General features: G+C 39.3%; 1 protein-coding gene across 2 annotated transcripts in view; it reads right to left on the bottom strand.

Moving 5' to 3' along the window:
• The window catches only part of PREX1 (phosphatidylinositol-3,4,5-trisphosphate dependent Rac exchange factor 1), a 323,175-nt gene that overhangs the window by 86,268 nt on the left and 212,770 nt on the right, over positions 1-24,137 (bottom strand). For both annotated transcript variants that reach the window (XM_042464631.1, XM_042464630.1), the window contains 5 exons: positions 15,604-15,704; positions 13,885-13,988; positions 12,693-12,742; positions 10,093-10,168; positions 2,374-2,446 (listed from right to left, as the gene is read on the bottom strand). In XM_042464631.1, the coding sequence (XP_042320565.1) occupies positions 2,374-2,446; positions 10,093-10,168; positions 12,693-12,742; positions 13,885-13,988; positions 15,604-15,704 (404 nt within the window). The remainder of the gene's footprint in view (positions 1-2,373; positions 2,447-10,092; positions 10,169-12,692; positions 12,743-13,884; positions 13,989-15,603; positions 15,705-24,137) is intronic.

Here is a 24,137-nt window from a genome sequence, read left to right as displayed (position 1 = left end):
ACAAGTAAGTGCCAATACTTTTGTAGGTAAAGTGTAGCACCACAGATGGATGGCACAGAAGTATCAGTATCAATATATGTTGTATGCATATCTATCTATATGTGGATTTGTAGACTTAAGACCCTAACACAACATGCCCTCATCTAAGAGGATAATACCATCTTCCACTAAATGAAGCTGGAAACAGTGTTCTAAACTGTCACCTTGGATGCAGCCCAGTTTCATCTTTGGCAACTAAAGAAGGCAGAATCCAGAATGTTTTGCTTATGTTACATTTTTCAACCGTGTTTGTTAATTACTTCAATAAATTTATAAATATAGACATATAATCATTTCACAAATGTAGAGTAACTACTTCCAGGAATTCCCTTTTGCTTATCTTTTTAAAAAATATTAAAGTGCTTATATCACAAGCTGTATAAAGCCTTACTCATAGTGTCTCCACTGATTCAAAACATTTCAAACGAGTCAAATGTTATTTTTCATACATGGCAGTTCAATGAATTAAGAAACAGCATCCTGTAACTCTCAGGTTCATATCTAGGGCCAGCCTTCACACATTTCACCTTCAACCATCCAGCACATAATAGCTGGGGGCTGGGAACAAAAAGAGAAGAAGGGAATGATTTATCGTACATTCATCAGAGCTGTCTGACAAAGGTGACAGGATCTAAAACTGCTGAGTCTTCATATGGTTTAGGTTTGTTGTATTACAGACAAAGGAAGAATGCAGGAAACTGGTGAATGTAGGGAGATTAGCTTTTTTTCAGGGGAACTCTTCCTGAAATGCTCACACAAATAATATAGGGTGGAAATTGCAACTGAGACATAAACTATAGTGCTGTGTTTCTAAGGCCAACTGAGTTTAGCCTTCTCATTCACATGAAGCATTTTCTATATAAAGGTTCCTTTAAAAAAAAATTTCAAGTACTGGTATAGCTGAACATTGCCATGGCCAAGCAGAGAGAGAGAGGAACTGAATTTTCCTTTGCTTATAGATGATGCAGAGACAGTAGTTATCAAACAACATGTGTATTATTATTGAAATTTGCTGAACAATGGTATGTCTTACTTATCACTAATTCTTTCCTACTCTAACTAAGTGGCTGCTTTCAAAGACTGACCAGACACTAAGGCCTGAAACAGATGGGCCAAAAGGTCTGCCAACAGGCCATGTTGGTGATGTGGTGTTTAGATGATGCATGCCCACAAACTGTGTAGAAGCCATGCCAGGAAAGCCCTAAGGTGACCCAAACCGGGCTGCAAAACCTGCAGCAATCGGGGTGGGTTTTGCCCCGTTTTCTTGAGTCCGTGTCAGCTCGAGGCCCATGTCTCACTTAGAACCTTATTTTCCAGCTAGAAAAAAAATCCACTTTTACAACTGTCTCCCGTAGGAAGACAACTGAATCACTACCACATCATATGGTAAGGCATAGAGAAAGCCATTACTCTCCAGCTCCATTTACGCTTTGTTTTCTCATGCAATAAGACTCTTCCTCCAACTGTAACCACACACTCTTGATGTAAGTGTATAAATTATGTTGCCCCTTCCAGATGTTGCTTGACTGGTACTCCAGGCAGCCCTAGCCAGTATAACCAGTTGTGAAAGAGAATTCCCACCTCTCTTCCAATGGAATCTCAACTTCTGTCCTCACTCTATTTATCTCAGCAATATCAAAATGGCAGAGTACATAAACTTCCATCCTTGTATCAACCTCTGCATATTGAACACAAAGTCCAGAAAGAGCCATCTGTCTGTCTTCATTTCTACATACTAGGGAACTGTGCTTTATCAGTAAAGAGAAGAGCTGGAATTGTGTCCCAGAAAGTCATTTGGATAAGTAAGGAAAGTGGGAAGAAAGTAAAATAGCTGAAATTGGTGAAGCAAGAAAAGACAGGTAATGTTGACACTGTCAACTGTAAGTGAAGGTGCACTCACTATGCGCTGTCTGGCAGGAAGTTACATACGTACAAAAGCAAGAGGCACACAGAGGATTGGTGACAAGCATGGCAAAAACAATTAATTGGACACAACAATGGACACCCAAAGATTTGCAGGAGTAGTACAAGGTTGCATTGGCCTGGAAGGGGTGTGTTTCAAGTCTGCCACTAGCTGATAGGAGGAAACTTTGCAGTTACCTGACATAAAGACTCAAAACTCGTATTCAAGTATATACAGAGAAGACAAAGCAGTCAGACAATTGAAGTATTGGGGCTCTGATGTTTGTATCACAGAAGCCGAATTTAGAGCTGTTTCCATGATTTTGTGCTGGTGGAATATTATGCAGTAGAAAGACTTGCCACCTTTCCTGCTAATGAGACAATGAGGGGTTCCTGTTAATTGCCTAGGATAAGAGGATATTGATGAATTACCATGGTGCATGAAGCCATTGTTGCAGAATCCAACACCCAGCACGACAGCTTCCTCCCTTGTCTGACAGTCTCCCTAGTAATAAGAAAAGACAAATGTTACACCTCAAATCACTTCCTAACTCACACAACATCCCTTTGGCCTGTGACTGGGGCCCCAGCTCTCAAATTAGCACAGTGCTCTTTGCAAAGAAACAGTAATAAGCAATTAAAACAGGATTCCCTTTGCTTCAGTCCCATTCATTCCTATATATAGTACTGCCTATCTTCCACAGAGATGGGAAGGACCAAGACCAGAGCTCTGGGAAGCAGCTATTTCAACTGCACAAATGTAGAGGTTGTTCTTAATTGGGAACAGCAATAGTTTGAATTCACTACTCATTGGCTACAGATAATAAAACATCTCTTCAGAGCAAGAGGCAGCTAAACACATGGAGGACTGGGGGTGGTGGTGGTGAAGATTACATATTACAGGTTGAGTCTCTCTTATCCAAAATGCTTAAGACCAGAAGTGTTTTGCATTTTGGATTTTTTCAGATTTTGGAATGAGATCTCTTGGAGATGGGACACAAGTCTAAACATACAGCTTATACACATAGCCTGAAGGTAATTTTATACAGTACTAATATTTTAAATACTTTTATGCATGAAACAAAGTTTTATACTCTGAACTGTCAGAAAGCAAAGGTGTCACTATCTCAGCCACCCATGTAGACAATTTTGGACTGTGGTGTATTTTGGATTTGGGAATTCCAGATAAGGGATACTCAACCTGTAGAGGTTATTTTAAATATAATGTTCTTATAACACACTTTCTCCAAAACCCAGCTTAACAAAATCAACATTCAAGCACCACAACACAGTATATTATTGTAATTTGAAAGTTAGTTCATAAAATTCGCAGGAATGATGTAAAAGATCTTCTGGATGAACTACAAAAACAAAAAGACATATTTGTTTTCTTGTGTGGGGACTAATTTATCCACACAGGCATTTGTGTGGGTTGTACAGCTTCATGTGCCAAACAATTCATATAGGCTTCTTTCATTGTGACTTGGGGAATTTTTATACCATCAAAGCATTTGTTCCTTCCCACCAAAAAACAAGTCCCATTGGGATCAGCGTAATGTTTCCCCCACTTGAACATATTCTCTTCTCCAAGGATATCAGGGACTGTGTCACAATTCAGAAAACAATGTGGGGTTGTGTGTGTGTGTGTGTGTAGGATATCCACCCTCCTTTCTTTACACACACTTCAAAATGGTACAGTCAGTAACACTGTGCTATAATCTAGAAGTAATTAATTATGAATAACTAGTTGCATTGTTTCTTTCAATAACAATATTGGGACTGTTAACTCAGAAAGGTACTTATTATTATAATTAACCTTTATTTATGAAGCGCTGTAAATTTACACAGCGCTGTACATGCAATCTTTTTAGTTCGACGGATCCCTGCCCTCGGGCTTACAATCTAAAAAGACATGACACAGAAGGAGAAGGGAGTGGTGGAGGGAAAGGGTAAGAGGTCCAGCAGTTCCTCTCTACCTCCAAGGCCTGGACCAAGGCAGATGGACTGGAGGGAGGGCTTGGCTTCATAATGGATGGTTAATCATTTTCCAGGGAAAATACATACTCTCATTCCTTTTGTGGAATAACACCGACTTTTTTGCTACTTTTACATTTAGAGGGTTACAATCTCATTACGTAGTGAAGGAATAACACAACAGGAAAGAATTCCTCCCAAATCAAACTAGCCAATAAGCTTGGATGGAAGGGAATATTTTGAGATATTCTGTTTTGAGATCTTCCGTGGAGGCCCTTCTCTCTGTTCCACCACCTGTATTGGTATATCTGGTGAGAACACAGGAGAGGGCTTTCTAGGTGGTTGCTTCCAGTCTCCAGAACTTCCTTCCTAGAGAAATCAGACTGATGCTCTTCTTGCTATCCTTTTGTATGCGGGTGTATGCTTTTTTGTTTCTGCAAGCCTTCAAGAGCTGGCTGCTGAGAGGGAAAGGACATTTTATGTATGGTCTTGTTTGTATTTGTTTTGTTTTTTTTCTTTTAATGGTTTGTTTTAACTGCTTTTAATTTTATGGATAGTTTACCGTATACACTCGACTATAAGTCAACTTCATGTATAAATCCAGGGCAGGTTTCTGGCCAAAATTATGGATTTTGATATGACCCGTGGATAAGTCAAAGCTAAAACTTAGAGGCATGTAACAAATGACCTATAAGGATGAAGCAAAGGAAAACAATGCCAAAGAAATTACAAAATTCCAGCAGGCATAACTGTTTGTGCAATCACTAAAAGCTGGATGGCTGAGAGAGTAGAAGAGGGTCAGTGCTTCCAAAACAGATTACATTCTTGCGTTTCACCAGGGGATGGTTCCTATTTTAATAAGAGTTAAAGTACAGAACTTACATTGATTCATGGATAAGTCAATTTAGGTTTTTTGGGTCACATTTTCACAAAAATTTCTAGACTTATACATGAATATATACAGTAATTGTATTTTTAACGTTTGTACACAGTTGTACCTATTTTTTGTAAGCCCTCTTGAATCCCAAAGTGTAAAAAAGGCAGGATATAAATACATATCATCATCACCACCACCAACTCCAGCTAAAATTCTATTTATTGGTAAAGTCCAGTATACTTATTAGCGTCAAGATGACACAACTGTGTACAGTCTCCAACTGACAGTTATAGTTACTACTTGATAGAATTCAAAGATATAGTAGTTAGTCTATAGAATCAGTATGTAGAGATCTTCTAGCACCTTTGAGACTAACTGAAAGAAAGAAGTTGGCACCATGACCTTTTATAGACTTAAATCTACTTCCTAAGATGCATTTGAGGAAGTCGACAAGCTTGTGGTTGTCTTATTGTTTCTTAATCTCGGTAAAGAAAAAGAAGAAAATTAAGCACTGGGGTTGTTTCACTACCTTAGTTTTTGGGAATCAGCTGTTCTTCCTTGGAAGCAAAAGCAGAAGAAAGCAGCTGGGCAAGAATGGAAAAGGAAACTAAATAACTTGGGTAGCATCAATTTTCTTTTCACAACCGGCTGCTAAATTAAAAGTATTGCTTGGAAGGCAAATTGACAGTGGCAACCTTCTTACTAGGAAACACAGTAGGTACTGGGTGCGTGTAGCAACAGCTAATAGGTGCAAGAAGTATAGAAATATTAGTAGCTCAGATTCTTGATTTAAAAGATGATGAGTAGAGCAGACCTGTGTGATTTGATACTTCTGTCTTTCAGATCTGTACACTTTTAATTCAACAACAGAATACAGTATCTGTAACTGAAGAAACAACTATATTTGCAAGGGAGTCAAAATATAAAAATTTCAAATATTGAACAAATCTATTTTGCAACTCCAGTCAATCACAGGGTAATTAATAAATATTAACCAAAACTTTTTGACACTAATATAATTTCTAGGCTTAACATGCATCTGTTCCATTTCAGCTTCCTGCCACATGGCTACTCTCAGCCTCAAGAGTTGGAATTATTCTTATCAGGGAAAAGAATGAGTTCATCGTACATAAAGTCACAATTTAACTTTACCCCCATACTGTCTTTCAACTGAAGAGGAAGTTGGGTTTTTTTTTGGGGGGGGGGGTTTACCACCATTCTTTAGTTAGCCTTTGGGAACTCAGTTTGTTTATATGTACAAAGCGTGCACAAATCTTAGAGAAGAACACTTCTCCAGCAAACTTGATTTGTAGACCTGACAGTGCAACTTGGCTTCAGAATTTATCTCTTGCAAAACATCAGTTTTCGGGTCAAAGAAGCAACTAAAAATTACATTTCAAATCCTTCTTGAAAACATCAAGATATAATACAAATTCCTTCCCTAATGGAAAGAGAATAAGCAATAGTAGCATTAGTAAATCATTGTAGAACATTGAGATATCAGAATTATTATTATTATTATTATTATTATTATTATTATTATTATTATTTTGCATCTGTGCATGAAGAGAAGTAACCTGTGGCTGGAATAATAGCACAAGAGGAACAGCTTCATACATCATGAGTTGGATCTGACACAAATGCACATAACAATGTATTTCAAACCACTTGATTTTTTGACTACAGTACCACTCCCAGAACTCCTAGCTATCAGCTATGCTGACTTTCAAAATCTCAGAGTTGTAGTTCAAAAAAGAGAATATTGAAGCTTGCAATAACAGCAACTGAAAAACAAATGAAAAAGGGGTGTGTCTCATAGTAATCTGAAAACCGATATGTTTATTATGTTTGACTGTAACTTCTTCAATAAATAGATAAGTGCCTTCTTGACCATTTATGCTGTTTCCATTCTTTAACTCTGACATGATTTCCTGATTAGGCCACAAGCAAGCAACTTATTATTCTATTTAATTACTGAAAGAATTTTATTTTCTCTCTAGGTTTTTTTCTTTAGGTTTGACTCTTCAGTTCTAGGCCTCTTTATTATGTATCTGCAAAACAAATGCAATACAAAGGCTTGCAATCTTGTTCTGGAATTGTAATATTTACCCTCTTAGAATAGGAAAGAGAGTACGGTGTATGAAACTACATGCAAGAAAATGAAAAAGGGAAGTCTGGAACATATATCTTGCATATCCAACAGGAGTAGAAAATGGATATTTATGGGAGAGGCTTACTCTACAGGCCTAGTGGGAGCCTGAAAGTGGCCAGAATGCATGACAGGAAATCCCTGGAAAATGACGTTTCCAGCTTCAAGAGATTACAAATTTTATTGCTACAGTCATAGCACATTCATGTACATTTTTAATCATAGGATAGAGAGAAGACTGCTGAATCCTTTTTCTCCAGTATGCATAGAAATGATGTGGGACATAATTTAGGACACACTGATACATTTTTACCAGTTAATTTCTCCATGGAAGAACATATATTGTCTCACGTCTCCTCCATCCACACAGTATCAACAAAAGGGCTGTCTTAATGGGCCAGATGTATGATGTCTAGAGAAGAGCTTTAAAAAGCCACCTTTTGAGATTACAATTCCCCACATCCCCAGGTCTGATCTTGATATATATACAGTAAGTAAGATCAAAACTAGCCATAGCCATCAGCAATATGTGAAAAAATACTTGTGTGTTCACAAGTCACATGGTGTATTTCCTAAACAAGTTTCACCACTAGCCATATCTGGAGAGGAAGTAGCACCTCAGTTCTACAGATCTCCCTTATTCAGAATTTGGAATCTGGACAAGCTAAGAATGGGCTTGGAGTGTCAAACAGTTGAATTCCACAGTCTTGCTGCTCAAATAGTCCACTCTAGCTCAGAGGTTGATATATTGTAACTGCCTGCTGTCCACTTTCACTGGCAAATATTTTACCTCCTCTGTTAGCAGTGTTCAATGGCTGAATGTGCTTGTCTGTGATATCAGAAAGGGACAAATGAATTGTAATTATGAGCTCTAATGGTTTCACTGTCCATACTAAGATCCTGGATAAAAATACATGACATAATGTACACATATTGTAAAAAATGCTAATCGACTACATGATTTTGGTGCCTCTTTTGCACATCAAACATCTTAGAATTTTATCGCACGGGCCCTAGAATAGGCCCGTCACATTCCAAAAAGAGGTTGTGATGAGAACAGTATGGGGCTAAGAAAGGATCTTACCACACAGAGGAACACCGCCACTGCCGCCGGACCTTCCCATCGCGTTCTACATCCATCCCAGAGGGGGTGGTTTTTCAGAACGCTTTTGAACAGTTCTCAAAAACTGCCCCCTCTGGGACGGATGTAGAACACGATGGGAATGTCCAGCAGCAGCAGCAGCGTTCCTCTGTGTGGTAAAATCCGTTCTTAGTCCCATCCCGTTCTCATCACGCCCCCTTTTTGGAATGTGACGGGCCCATTCTATGGCCCATGTGATAAAGTTCTTAGTTATAATTATTTAACTAAGGCTGTGAGACTATCATCCTGGGAACATGTCCCAAAGGCCAAAGGTGGTCATAAATCCAGTTCTGAGGTCTTAGGATGAAACTCTGACCCTGAGAGAAAAACATCTTACAAATAAGAAAGACCAGATTGGCGGCGACCTCACAGAGATCTTTCTTGGCTGCCGCCTCAAAAATTTGGAATGACCTGCCGGAAGAAATCCACCAATTATCCTTGCTGGAGGCTTTCAAAAAAGGCGACTAAACCCCTTCTCTTCCGGCAGGCCTACCCAGACTGAAAATTGCCCAGAAGCGACTGAACCTTTTCCACCACCTCTTTCATCGTGGATTGTGCAATAATTGTGATGTGTTGTTATATATTTTAACTGTATCCTACTATGTAATTTTAAATTTGGATGTGTTAGGCGGGGGTTTTGTGGGTTTTAATGTTTGTTACCTGCCTCGGTCCCAAAACGGAAGAGGCAAGATATAAATAAGTATTTCATTCATTCATTTCAGAAACCCCCTCCTTGTTGTTCCCAGACATTCTGGAAGTTTGTTAAGTGGCTCCTTCTATAAGGTTAGAATTTCTATCTTGAAGAGGAAGAAAAAGAATTCTGTTGGAATGGACCAGTAGGTAGGGACAGAGGACATAGATCTGCTGGATCCATAACCCTCTCAGCCCACAGTTACACGGTCAAGGCATTGGGAATAGTCTAAATTAATTATTTCTCCTTCCTTGTAAGTGAAGGGAACTTTTTAATTATCAGGGGGGGGGAGGATCAATTAAGAAGCAATGAAGATAGGAAGAAATCCTATTGTCCACCACCCCACAAGCTTTTATATAGATTAAAGTTTCCAATGTATTTAATTAAATTGAATTTGCACCCTGACTTTCTCCTAACATGGGATTCTACAGGTGTTAATACAGTACTAGAGTTATACAGTGTTATTACCTTTTCATTCTTGTCAGGACTGTATCACCATTTACATTTAAAGCATCTTTAGGTTCTCTGACAATCAAGCAATTTTAATTGTTTCTATCATGAATTCGTCACATCCATGATAGTCCATAGGTAGCAGGATGGAGAAAGGAGAAGTCTCATATTTTAAAGTAAGGAGCAAGCAACTTAACCGATGCCATTCAAGACCAAGAAAGAAAGAAAGAACCCTGAGCTATCAACAAATCCAGGAAATAGCTAAAATATTATGAATTTAATATGACAGAAAGTGTCTTTCAAAGGATTGTGCTCCCGGACCTTTAAATCCAAGCATAGAATGAAAACCAGACTCTTCTATTAGTCAATGATCCCTGCGGCTGTTTGAGCCCAAATTACAAACAGAAGGAACAGTTCTTCAAAACTTTGCCAGATCATTAAAGCTGTAAGTATTTATAAATCTTGTTCTGGTCAGTGATTTGGCCAATATTTTTAATAGTTTTAAGTATCTAAAAGTGATCTGAGTAAAATCAGATGTTTAAGGCTAGGCTAACAGTGGAGGCTACAGATAAACTACTGAAAAGGCAAGCACTGATGGTGAGTGGTGGTGGCAGAGGAAATGTATGGGCAACAAGAGAAAAGTAGAGATAAGAAAACATGTGATCATGCAGTCCACTCCTGACCCCTTAACTCTGGTCTAGAACCAGCTACCATTACAACTACAACGACCCCACCATACACTTCTTGGCTTAAGCAAAGGTTTTTATTCACTACATAGCCATATGATGCTATGTAACACTGTGAGAGATAAAAAGAATTAACAAAGAAGCCAAATAAAAGAAGAACCAATAACTGTACACTTTCATTACCTGAGCAATCAACCAGTCTACCAGTTTACTTGCTGGGATCACTGACTTGTAGGTCTTCAAGTGGTAATCTCGATCTCTGAATCAGAAGGGAAAATGAAAAGATTGTTAAAAAATATTGTTGTGCAGACAAATCAGTAAAAAAAAAATCCCAACAATGTCACATTTTGAACAGTAATTATAGAAAGAAAACATATTTTCAGTGGATTTTATGTTGTTTATAGCAGTGGTGGGGAATGTGTGGTCCTTTAGCTGCTGGTGGAGTGCAAATCCCATCAGTCCTATCTGTCACAAGCTATGAGGAGGGATGGTGGAAGCTGCAGTCAACAATATCTGAAGGACAGGGTTATAACCTGACTCTCCGAATGTCACTATATTATTTAATTGCAAGCAGTCCCAAAGGACATTCCAGGTAGTACAGAGCATGATCTGTTCATTCATTCATTCATTCATTCATTCATTCATATCAAGTGTTTCTTATGTCAAGTAATTATTTCCGCAGTCTTAAGGGCAAAAGTCTTTTAAAGAATTATTATATATTTCTCATGTATAATAACATAGCAAAATTTAATAAAACATTTTTTTAAAAAAATATTATGCTTACAGAATTTTTGGGATGCTCCTAATCATTTTATCAGTTATATTTACTTTATTTCCAGTTGCTGTTATGCATGCTGCATTTTTTCTATGAGTCACTCCAATTTCTTTCTAAACTCAGTTTAAGGTATGTGATTCAATGAATAAAGTCCTTGGGGCCAAGGTATCTGAAAGATCCTCCCCACCTCCCACCCTGAATGAGTCTGCCCAGAATGTGAGATCTTCAGCAGAGACTCTGATGTGTGTCCCATTAGACTGTGAGTATGCAAGACAGAGCTTTCTCTGTAGGCGCACTTTGTTTGTAGAATTCCCTTCCAAGAGAAGTCAGAATGTCTCCATCCTTCCTAGGCTTCAAGTGGGCAGCCAAAATAGTACTATTTTCTCTGTCCATTTATTTTTAGAACTGGCTTTTAAAATTTTTCTTAATAAGTTTTTTAATGCAATTTAACTGTGATCCTAAACACACTGCAGAAATAATCCAGTTTGAGACCACTTTAACTGCCCTGGCCCAATGCTAGGGAATTCTGGGAACTGGAGTTTTGTGAGACATTTAGCCTTCTCTGTCAGAGAGCTCTGGTGCCACAATTATCAGGTTTCCTTGGCACTGAGCCAGGGCAGGTAAAGCAGTCTCAAACTGGATTATTTCTGCAGTGTGTTTTGGACCTATGTTATTGTATGCTGTTTTGGGAACTCCAGACAGCACGATAGTAATTTCAATAAATAAGTAAGAGTGTCCTCGGGTACAGAGCTTATTTGGATTACTTGAAACCTATTATCCTCCTAAAATGGGGGCAAAATTAGTTATGCTTGGGTTTTGATCACTAATAGCATTGAGTCTGAAGCCTAATGGCATGCCCCAAGGTTAGTACTATCTTATCTCCGGATTAATTGTTTTTCATTTGTTTGTTTTATGCATGAATCACTTGGTCAATGGAACAGATGAAGCATGGAAGTGTGCAAGTGCGTGAATGCTCACCCACATACACACCAATACCACTTACCCTGGGTCACAAGGTTTTCAATTAAGCAAAATTATGACTCGCGAAATGTTTCTGTACTCTAGATGTTACTGTCATGGCAATGATTTGTCACTCACATTCTACATGTGCAGGGTAAATTGGGGGATGAGAGATCAGCTACAAGAAGTGGGACGCCAACCTTTTCCTTTTAAGTGAGCAGTTCTACCTTGTTTGCTTTTCACCATCATTGAATGTAATCAGTGGTGTTTCTTTTAAGAAGCAAAGAAGGCATGTGCCTCCCTTTCAAGCATGGTCTGCTAACTGGGTTAATTATATTGCTCATCTCAAAGCTGAAACAGTAAATCAATCAGTGATGTCTCAGGACCTCAAAGAAGCAGACCATGTTTTATAAACTGTTACACATTCCTGGAGAAGGGAAGGCATAAGCTTTATTGAAATACTGCAAAATGCCCATTATTCTCTATAGAGAAAATATACTTCAAAATATCTATTTAATACATTTTAAATATACATTTTCATACAGGCTTTTTAAGAACTGTGGATTAATAGAGAAATGGAATGGGACATATTTATAGGCGAGCACATGTGGAAAAAAAATTAACTGATGACAGGCAGACTTGCCCACCCTTATAAATAACAAAACACTGGAATAAATTGGACAGAATAGAAAAGATGATAAAATACATTATGTAATGTAAGAGATTACAGAATTTTGATCACTCTGTTGCAGAATACTAATTTTAATTATTATTTGGTCACATATTACATAATCTATATATACAGCAGCATTGTACATCCTTTGCTAGATCATGCAAAGGACTCAACCTACAAGCTTCTTGAGAGAAACTATAGAAGTACATCTGCTGAAAATATAGCACTGTCATCTAAGAAAAAGCCAGGATCTTCCAAGCACTCTACAATTTTATTACAGGTTACATAAGGGAAGGGGGAATATTTCAACTGACAGCCTGTTATAGCCAGAAGCAAGACAGACAAAATACAAAGACACTGTGATAATGAACTTACTTTATCACTGGAGTGTAAAGACTGTGCAGACGGCAGTAGAGCCTCACTCCCTGCAGAGAAACAAATTTCATAAGAGATATAATGTTATCTCAAACACAGCCAGAGGAGCTATAGCCAAGTCTTGCTAACATTATCCAGACATGTATCAGCACCTCATCAAGAAGCACTGTTGTATCTGAACTGAGTCTTCTTTGGTGGGTTATGATGCTTGTGGATTTTTGTGGTATTTAAAATTATTATTGTTTTCATATGTAAGGTGCCACGGAGACCTTAGCATGAAAAGGGAATTTTAAAAAAACTTTTCATAAATGAAATGACAGCTTGCTCACCTTCACATGCCAATTCTAAAATGTAAAATATTAATGTTGGTTTCACTCACTTCATGTACTTGCAAATCTTTGAGTACATTTTGTTTCCAGAAAAGTATGATATACATTTATATATACATATGTATGTGCATGCTGAACATGTGCTTTACATATATCCTATGCAGCCTAAATCTAAAGGGACCAGATTCTGTCTTATCTTGGAATCCAAGCAGGGTCAGCCCTGGTTAGTACTTGGAATGGAGACTGCCAATGGATACTAGGTATCGTAGACCATATTTTAGAGGAAGGAACTGGCAAAATCACCTCTGAGGTTGAGTAAAATTCAACAATAGACACCCTGAGGCCTTGCCATTCAACAACAGAACAATATACAGATTAACAATATATATACCCCACTCTCTTCCATGCCAGCATTCTCTGAAGATGCCAGCAATAGCTGCTGGCAAAATGTCAGAACACAGCCTCATAGCCGGAAAAGCCCACAAAAAACTATGGATGCCAGCTATGAAAGCCTTTCCCCTTCATCTATAATACAATTGGTCCTTGTTATCCGCTGGGGTTTGGTTCCATGCCCCTGTGAATAACAAAATCCGTGGATGATCAAGTCCCATTAAATACAATGGCATACTGAAATGGTGTGCCTTACATAAAATGGAAAATCAAGATTTGCTATTTGGAATATATACTTTTTTGGAATATTTTCAAGCAGTGGATGCTTGAATCCATTGATAAAAAAATACATGGATACGGAGGGCTGACTGTACATCCAAGAAATTCCAGCAATGCTTCAAAGTATAGTTCTGTTCATATAATGGACTTTGGCCATCATGTAGTTTTTCTCTAACCCAGAATTAAAAACATACCTTAGACATGATGTCTTCTAGTTCACTCCTTGGCTTATAAGTCCCATCATCATAACGAAACCTGTACATCACTTGTTCATTCTTGAAGTGATGCTTATCTGAAACTAAAGTGTCAGAATAATAATAAATAGTTTGTATTTAATATAGCAGAATATTGTTCCCCATGCAGAGGCATATACTATTTCTAAAGCTGAAATGAAGCTGAAGAAGAATACTCAGATTTTTCTAGTATTTCTGACATTTGTGAATGCACACATACAATGGGCTATAGTGAATGTTGGCTTTATCTTAGCAGAAATGGTTTACCTTGGGCAAGTTAATTGGAGGCACTTGAGTTTTACAGACAAATTCTTACTAAAGTAGCCCTCCAAACTATATCCTACTCTGTTCAAAAAGATCACCAAACTCATAGGAGCACCATTTTGCATAAGATGGGGCATTCCAATTTGAAGAAGCACCCTCCATTAAGGCAAAGCCACTAATAGATACAATTTAATGAATAGAGGGAAGATTATGGCTCACTGGTGGTGCATATATTTTTTATCTACAATGTCATAAGTATAATCCTTGGCATCTCCATTTAGAAAGTGATCTAAAGCATTTGAAGTATGGTGCTGGAAATGAGTTCTATGGATACCATGGACTACTGAAAAGACAAATAAATGAGTCCTAGAACAATCAAGTGCAAATGCTCCCTGGAAGCCAAAATGGCTAAACTGAGGCTATTGTGTTTTGGACATATCATGAGATGACATGTCATTAGAAAAGACAATAATGCTTGACAAAGTGGAAGGTAGTAGGAAAAAAGAAAGACTACTTTACAGGTAGAAAGAATTAATGAAGAAAGCCATGGCTCTGAATTAGCAAGATCTTAACAGGGTTGATAGAAAGCTCCCATTCATAGAGCCATCATAAGTTGAAGTGGACTTGATGGCAATGAACAACAATGTATCTGACACATAAACAAGCAGTCTTTAATAACATACAAACTGTTAGAGCTGGGGTAGGCAACCTTTTTGAGCCGGGGGCCGGGTTGCTGTCCCTCAGACAACTGGGGGGCCGAAGCCAAAAAATAAATAATTAAATAATTTTAAAAATTAATTAAATAAATAAACCAGGACAAATATAGGACAAAATTTTCAAATGGAGGAGACATTTTTTTAAAAAATGGAGGACACGCAAAAAAATTTGCTGATTTTTAAAAAAATGTTAATATAAATGCATGTTTCGGAGGCTTCTATAGACAATTGCCCCCCTTGCCCGCCACTTGCCCCCCTTGCCTGCCACTTGCCCCCCTTGCCCGCCTCCTCCTGATAGGCCAAAGGCTCTGGCGGCAATCGGCGGCAGGACCAGGCTGGGGCCGGTCCCAAGGCCTTGCCGGGCCGCATTCAGCCCACGGGCCGCAGGTTGCCTACCCCTGTGTTAGAGCTAAAGATTTTGCTACAGGCTTATTTAAGACTTGTGCACATGGAAGATAATAATTCATGTCTGACTATATACTTTAGGAAATAGTCACCCCTCCGTTTTTGCTAGGGGGTCCGTTCCAGATTCCCCCTGCGAAAACGGAAACTCGCCGATATCCTGATTGAAGTGTTGACTGTTGAGGCCTGAATAACTAGTAGGGTTTCTTTTTTTCAAATAACAAAGATGAACTTATCATCACTTCCTAGTACATGACTACACCTGACACCATCTTTACTACAATACAAAAGCACTCACCATGATGAATGATGCCATTCTCCAACAGAGCTTGTCCCAGGTTGACCCCTTCCTCCGGTTTGCTTATCTCTCCAATTTCCATGAGCCAAGATACAAACTCACTGTAGAGAGGTGCAAAGCAACAAACATAATTAGCTCTGTGCTCCCTTTGGACAAGAAGACAAACATGCAAAATGTGAATTGACCCCAAAATTCTTTTCACTCTACCATACAAAATATTACATGTCCATGTGACAGCCAGTAATGGTTAAGATATTAAGAAAGTCTTGAAAGAGTCAGGTTCAAAAGCTCACTCTGCCTTGAAGCTCTGCAGATAACTCTCAGATTAGCCTACCTCGCAGGGTAGTTGTGATGATAAAATGCAAGGTGAGTACTAAGGTGCAAGATAAGAATTCCTTCTAGGACTAAACTTAACTAACATTAATTCTGCCAATGCCTTTCCAGAGGAAGAACAAATAACTATGCATTTTCAGAAGAGATACAGATGAGAGATTCTCAAACTTAAACTGTGTGCTCAATTCATACAGCACATGGGTAATTATAAAACACTTGAGAACATTTGTATTTGGTGCTCTGGTTTATTTGTTTATTTACTGGACAATGAAGATAGAGGTATTTTTAAAATCAGGGCATGATTATTCAACAAGGACTTAACATATGTATTCTAGTTGCTATTATAAGACATTGATTTTGATGATAGTGCTGAAGTACAAAAACGTCCCCTGATTTTCATCCATTTGTTTCAGAGTATTTTATCTCCTCAAGACTCTTTTGCATTTTGGCAAAAAAAAATCCTTAATTTTGTGCCCCTCATTTTCCCTTGCTAATTTTTTGCATCAAAAAATCAACTAAATTTTTTAAGACTGGTAATCTTTTTTAAAAATCTAAATTTTTTAAGACTGGTAATCACTTTCTTATATTTGGTTTGAACCAGTGTCAGACTGGTTCAGATATCTGTGCAGTCCCCCCTAATTCCATAGTTCTACAAATCTCATCGCATCTTAACTGAAGGAAAGGAACTAGAAAGGGATAACTAAATGCATAACTATTATCAAGAATATGAAGCTGCTGGCAAATTGACCCTACCACTAGCTAACAATGTGTGGGGATCAAGAAAACCCAAAAATGTGAGCACATATTTGTACATATCTGAAGTGTAGTACCTATTGCAAAAGTGGAAAGTAAAAAATCAACATTTTGTACAACTGCCCCAAATTTGTTGTGAGGTACAATTCTACCCCAAATCTGAAATAGCTGCAATGCAGTGCTATGGGACATACCACACACACACACACACACACAGAGAGAGAGAGAGAGAGAGAGAGAGAGACTGAGATCTGGACAGAACACACAGGAATATGAGAGAGGGAGAGAGAAAGAGAATTGGTACATAAAAGAAACATGACTTGATGAATGGGATGCCGTCAGTGCCTTAAAGAGGTCTGGCTGTTTGCCAACCGGAGCAGTAATTATTCAAAACTCTGCAAACTCCAGACAATGCATGAAAAGGATTTCTAAAAGCAGAGTAAATCTGTGTTCAATAAAATAGTTGTAACTCTTCCAGACTATGTAAGTTTCTTGCTTATCAAAACCAGCATCCATGCATACAATTACAGGGCCCTGGGCACCATATTTTTAGCTTATGTTTTTAGGAAAGATTGACTCATCTAAGCCACAGGTACTGTGGTCAGAAGAAAATGGGAAGAAGGAAAAACAATTTCTGTCTTGGTTAAGGATATATAAATGAAGATATTGCAAACCAGTTTCTACATCTTTAAACTGGAGAAACTAAACAAAATTTTCACAACTTCAAAGTTTAGAGATTTGCCAGACTCACTCCACTGGATTTTTAGAGCAGGGTGGGTGCGCTTGCAATGAGCATTTTTTTTGATTCGCCAAGTCCTTAGAGGGTAAGGGTTCCTGAAGAAAGAGCTGTGAAGAACACAATCACAAACGAACCCATGGAAGAGGAATAATGGGAAACATATGAAAAAAGCCAAAATGACTGCACAGCAATGCCAAGGAGGAAGTAAAGAGAAAGGGGAAAAAAACAGTAGGTATAAAAATATGTATAAAAATGGAAGGAAGGATGAATCACCAAGAAAGAGTATTGATGTAAAGTGCAAGCTTGAAGAGACAGTATAATGAAAGCTAAAGCTCAGAATGAGCTGAGACTGGCTAGGCAAGCAAGGAGTTTTTCAATTTGATCAGTTGATCGTAATAAATCTATATATAATACTGGGTAGCATGGCCCAGGCTTTTATTGGTTGGTTGGTTGGTTGGTTTTTTGGATTTTTAAGATAGAAATTCTCCGTAGCCATACTGGAAAATTTTGCAGGTGCACCAACAGCACAGAAAAAGAAGTAAATTAGCAAAAGACTTGTCTGTGGAATCAAACTGCTTCACAAATGCATGATAAGAGTGAACTGTTTGCATGAATTCAAGCTTATTACATCAGAGGCCAAGTCTGAATCAACTAGAATTTTATCCTTTCTGAAAAGCAAGTCCTGAGTGCTTAACAAAGAAGTTAGAAGATGTTCCCTGAGTTTCATTTTATCCAATTTATCCAGTGCATACAGCATAACAGACAAAATGACAAAGATTCTGATTACAACTCTCTCATATCAAACTGACCTTCAGGACTTTAGAAATATGAAATTAACTATTAAGTGCTGCTTCTCAAACATATTTATTTTGCAACAAAAAATCAGTTGTTTGTTTTGCAATGAAAAAGGTGCACAATCTAGAAACAGCCCACTTCTTTTCCATATAAAATTGGTGATACTAGGCAACAGGCAGGAAAACAACTTTCTTTGAATGCTATTTTATCCTTCAAATGACCCCTAAAGAAATTTGTGAAATGACTTAAATTCATAAACAGGAAGAAATAATGAAAATGAATAGCAACTTCAAATCAGTTATGAAAACAAATGGAAAAAAATAGAGCAAACTTTCAGTAGTAAAAATGGAATAGAAAAAATATCTTGCATACTGCTGGACATTATCCACAAGCATTAGGAAAAGGATACACACGTTTGCAACATCTTAGGAACATCCAAAGCTGGCTCTTGTTTCAATACTTGATACATTATTTTGTGCATCTTTTCCCTACATACTGATAATCTATTCATGTAACTATTATTCTGCAAAATGTTATAGGGAATAACTTTGTATTTGTAATTGCTCATAGAACTCTCCCTAGAAATTATGTACTGACAATACAAGACATCACATGTTACTATTTCAGTGAGACCTTGGTAACCGTGGGGATCCCTAAATCCATGGATGCTCAAGTTCCATTGTTCCCCACGGTGGTGCAGCCACATGGCCACGCCACCATTGGAGACAATGGGATTTCACCTGCCCTCATGCGCCCAGCCCTCCTTCCTTCCTCTCTCCCAGTTCTCATCTGCACCTGGTGGGTGTGCGGCAGGCATTGCTGCTGCTTCCTTGTCCTCCTTCCCTTCCTCTTCTTTCTCTTTCTCTTCCTCTTCCTCCCACCTCCTCTTCCACCTGCCCTCCTCTTTCCACTCTGCCTCCTGGCTCTCACCAGCAGCGATGGGCAGGCGGCTGGCAGCAGGGGATCACTGCTGCTGCTTCCTCCTCCTCTTCCTACCCCGTCTGTCTCTTCCTCCTCAACCTCTTCTTCCAGCCTCCTCCTCCTCTTCTTCTTTGTCCTCCTCCTCCACTTCCTCCCACCTCTTCTTCCTTCTTTTCCACCAGCCCCTTTCTTTCCTCCGTCCCTCCCTCTGCTGCTGCTTCCACTTTCTCTTGCTCTTCCTCAAAATGGGCTTGCCATCTGCAGATGGTAAATCTGTGGATGGCAAGTCCACGGATACCGAGGTCAGACTGTACAAAAAGTTGCCCTTCTGAAGTTACTGTGTCAGTAAAAATAGATGGTCACAGTGTTGTTATACTCAAAAGCAGCACTTCGTTTATGATACAGCTGGGAAATCTGTGGCCCACTAGATACTGTGGAATTACAACTACTATCATGACTGTCCACCAACCATTTTGAATAAGGTTGACTAAACTAATCCAATAACATGGTGTCCAATAACAGTTGGAGGGGCACAACTGTCTTCCCCTCCACTAGGGATTTACCTAGCACCACAACAGAACTAGAGTAAACTAGCAGGGATTTAAAGGAATTTGATGTGCTTACTGGATTCATTCCAGAAGTTACTTGAGGACCACAAAATGTCAGGATTTTTTTTTTATTATTATTATTTGATTCAGGATGAAAGCTGAGTAAGGTCAGGAAAGAAACAAGTGAAGCTTTTAGAAAATGAGCAACTATGTTTGGGGCCAAGATCAAGTTCTTTGCCGACAGCTTTCTAAACACACAGAACTGTCAAACAAACTACACTGCTCCCTCAGGTTACGAAATTAATTCGTTCCGCGCCCGCTTTCGTAACCCGAAAAGCCTTCGTAAGCCGAATTGCCATAGGCGCTAATGGGGAAAAGCCGCGTTTCGTGCGAAAAAGAAAATGTGCCGGCAAGTTTCAGGGAATGTTTAAGGTAGGCCAAAATGAAATGACAGGTTGCAACAACAATGACTGGGCTGATTGAAATGCACTGCTTCACCCGGCAGTGGTCAAGACCAGAATAGCAGTACAACTGCTATAGTTGAAACCCACAAATATTTTTTTCTTCTTCTTTACGTAGAAGGATTAAGTGCTATGACTGAAATAGGCAAGACAGCTACGGGTAAGATTAAGGCACATTGTGAGCTCTCTCCACATCTTGAACTATAATATGAAAAGAACAAGCTTCAGGTCATGACTGAGGTTCTTTTGGTTAAAAAATACCATCAGGACAATGTGAAAATTAATCTTTTAAGCTGTTGCCAGGCAGGGCTAGTAATAACAAGCAGCACATATATTAATATGCAATTTTTAGTACACCCAAAATATGATGAAAAAGTAGAACGATAAGATTTCTCCCAGTATACCTGGCACATACTGGCAAAAAGAGATATTAGGAACCACACAGCTGTGACAATACACCACAAATGTCCTGTCTCTTCACACGGCCTAAAGTGGAAAATATGATTCTATCTGTCTCTCCAAGTTAGAGTCCAAAGGCTGACCTTGACTACACAGGCCAAATAACACATCCTCTCCCAGCCCGCGCGATGATCAGTCAGGCAACCCAGGTCCAAACCCCAGTTCTGGTGTCAACTTTTAGGATGATGTTCAATTCTGAACCAAACCTGTGGATACCACTATTAATGGGTTTTAAAAAGTCACCTTCCCCAGATCTTCCCAAAAGATCCAAAGCCCTCTGGAGTAAAACCAGTGGCTGTTACATGCAGCCTGCTGTGCCCCTGCTGCCACTACCACAAGTTGCTACCTCTGAGACCAAAATGAGGTGTCCAGCCAGGGACTGGTGGCTGGGTACCTCGTTTTCAGCTCAGAGGGAGTGACCGCGCAGCAGTGGTAGACAGGACAGTGGGGTGCATGTGCATACAGCCACCTGGCATCAGTCTAGAGAGCCCAGGTAATGGAGGGATGTTTGGGCAGCTTTGAGGCCAGAATGCTCTCAGCGTATTCTGGCCTGTGCAGACATGGCTTCTGCAAAAACTGAGACACCAGTCTTCTTTCAGTGCTGCCTTTTAATCATTTATTTCTTATTTTTTAAAATCTTTTATATAACACCTACAGCCCACTAGACAATGGAAACAAACTGGAGCGTACAGAGACTTATTTTAAAAAAGTTTAGAATGCATTTTAAAATACTCTTTAAAATCTTTAAAAACCATCTGAAACGATTGTCAAATATCACTTTAAATCAAATGATTAAAACTAAGCAGTTTCCTACATCTAGGCCTGTAGAACATTGTTGTTTTATCTGCCGTGCCAGATGGTCAAAAGAGATGGAGCCAGCCTAACTTCCTTGTCAGGGAGTTGCACAATCAGAGTCCACCTACAGAGAAAACTCTGTTAGTGTGTATAACATCACTCTATTCTACATGTATGACAGCCAAACCATTTTGTCACAATACTCAAGAAAAGGAATGGGAGGCAACACAGGCCTGTTCACAAAACTGAATAACCTGGTGTAAAAACTGGGTTATCTCCATGATATTCCCACTGGCCTTGAATGCACCCAGACCTGTTTGCAGGGTGGCCATACAAAACCCCACTTAACCAGTGTATTTGACACCGGGTCCTTAAACGCATCTTTTTTAAGACTTGCAGTGATCCACATCTTCAGTAGTGTGAGTGAGCTATTGAATCGTTTCAGATTGCACTGCATTATTCCAGAAATGGTGGCACCTCCATTTTAAATCGAAACAGTACAAGTGTGAATGGCAACAGGCTTAAAATGCCATGAAGAGTTTGGAAACAGAAAATGTAGTAGGAATACTGATCTGTATTGCATCATGCAGAGATCTAGATGTCTCTGGACAAAAAAAAAATAAGTGTGAAGCCCTGCAACAGATAAGCTGTCCCTAAGAAGCATCATCATGACTGAATTCAATTAAGAAGGCCAGGCTGCAGTTTTGAGGCCGTTGAAAAAGACACTGTGAACAGGGATCCCTCTCAATGAGACTATGTTCTTACTGCAATTGTTACCAAATTTCCTGCTCTTCCTACTTTTTCAAGTCACGGATACCCTGCTTGCTTTGCAGGCAGACAGCCAATGAACAAGTGCATAGTGGTATCTACTGCTCTTTATTCTCAGACCCATGTCTGGGTCATAGTGAAGTTGAGTGAATGACAGAATGAAAGTTAAAGAGACGGAGAAAATCCACAGGGCCTGGCTGGGATGTGGGCATGGTAGTTGCCAAACATGCTTCGATGATGACACTAGTGAACCTGAAAGGCCCTTTCAAATTACTTCACTGCTCTCAGATGCATGAGTCAGTGAAGTGTACTGCTGGTATAAATATCTTTTCTAATCTCTTCTTGATGGACACATCTTGCTGCACTATCTTTCCCTTCCACACTAGTTATCCAAGATTAAAAATTATTTCCTAATGTTCTAGTCTTAGCATTCTTCCTTCCCCATTGGTAAAAACTCTTTGTCCTACCAAAAGTAGCTTTACTCAATTTATATACCTGGTTTTGATACCAAAACAACAAAAAACTGTAAAATATCTCTTTAAATATCTCCTCCTCAGGAGGAAAAAAGTGGGAAATGACTAGGCAGGAAGATGGGCTGTCAAAAGGTTTTCTGCTATGATTCAAGTATTGTTTTGCTTTACGTCTTCTCATTCCTCCTCCCAGATCTGGAATGATATCTGCAAATTTATTCCACACCCACACTCTGAAATTGGTGCTCCTATTTAGTCCAGGGCATTAAGAAGGAATGAAGATTAATTTAATAACTAATTGTAATGAAGGTTAAAGACCTTTCCAATTACATTCCATCAAAGCCCATTTGATTTGGCTTCACAATACCACCAGACAAATCCCGTGATCTTTTCCGTTAATTGGAATGAAAGAGCCTTTTCAACAAAACACCACTTACTTCCAAGAAAGCACTTGGGAACAGTGCTCAGTTTTCTCCTCCTGTCTTTGATAGGTTCACTTTTTTGTTCGTCACATGTGATACAGCTTCTCCCCTTTCTCAGCAATCATGACATATGCATCCCTCTCCATGCCTAACTTCAGACCTGAAATACAAAAGCAGGGAGTCTATTAACACTCCTCATATCAACTGGAGACCAACTGGTGTTTTTCTAGTTCCAGACTGACAAAATTGTGACTCTGGCTTCCTTTCTTAGGCTATTTGGTGATCGACTGACAATGCTTACTGCTATTGGAATCTCACTTTCTTCTCTCAATTTTTAACAGATCCCATGAAATGGGTGACTTTGGGCAGGTCACATGTTCTCAGCCTCAGGGAGGCAATGGCAAACTCCTCAATCAAAGCTTGCCAAGAAAACACCATGATAGATGACTCGGATGCCCAACAACAACAATGAATAATCCATTGCAATGATTCCATAGGCAGGATCCGATTGAGACTTTGAAAACCACTTTAGAGGACAGTAGGGTGCTATAGTGCCATGCTCATGCCGTGCTAGGGTTATGGGACCACGCAGCAACTGCACTAGCACATACGGGCGGCAGCATAATGGCAGTGCCCTGCGTACACGGGCTCGCCATTATGAGTAACGGATGCATAGTGTCCGCACGGCATCACGCCAATTGCGTCATAATGCACATTGGCACACTTGGATGTAACTGGCGCGCAGAAAAAGAACCCGCTTATTGACGGGTTCTTCTTCCTGCAGAGGGAAGCCATGTGGTTTGGCGGCTTCCCTCCGCAGGAAAAAATGCGCGCGCCACTCCAGACAAAATCCCAGGTATGTACCAGGCCTAAGTCACACCATCCCCAACCAGGATAGCCAGTGATCATGCTAGCTAGAAGATTCTGGAAACTGAAGTCAAAAAGTAACTCTGAAGCTCTCAATTCCTCCATATGTCTGCTCTTAGCTCCCCCCCTCCCTCCCTCCCTCCCTCCCTCCCTCTCTCACACACACACATCTTTCTCCTTTGCTCCACATATACATTGCAGCC

This window comes from Sceloporus undulatus, chromosome 4 (genome assembly GCF_019175285.1).
Source record: "Sceloporus undulatus isolate JIND9_A2432 ecotype Alabama chromosome 4, SceUnd_v1.1, whole genome shotgun sequence".
In the NCBI taxonomy this organism is placed as follows: Eukaryota; Metazoa; Chordata; class Lepidosauria; order Squamata; family Phrynosomatidae; genus Sceloporus; species Sceloporus undulatus.
This window is presented reverse-complemented; position numbering and strand designations above follow the sequence as displayed.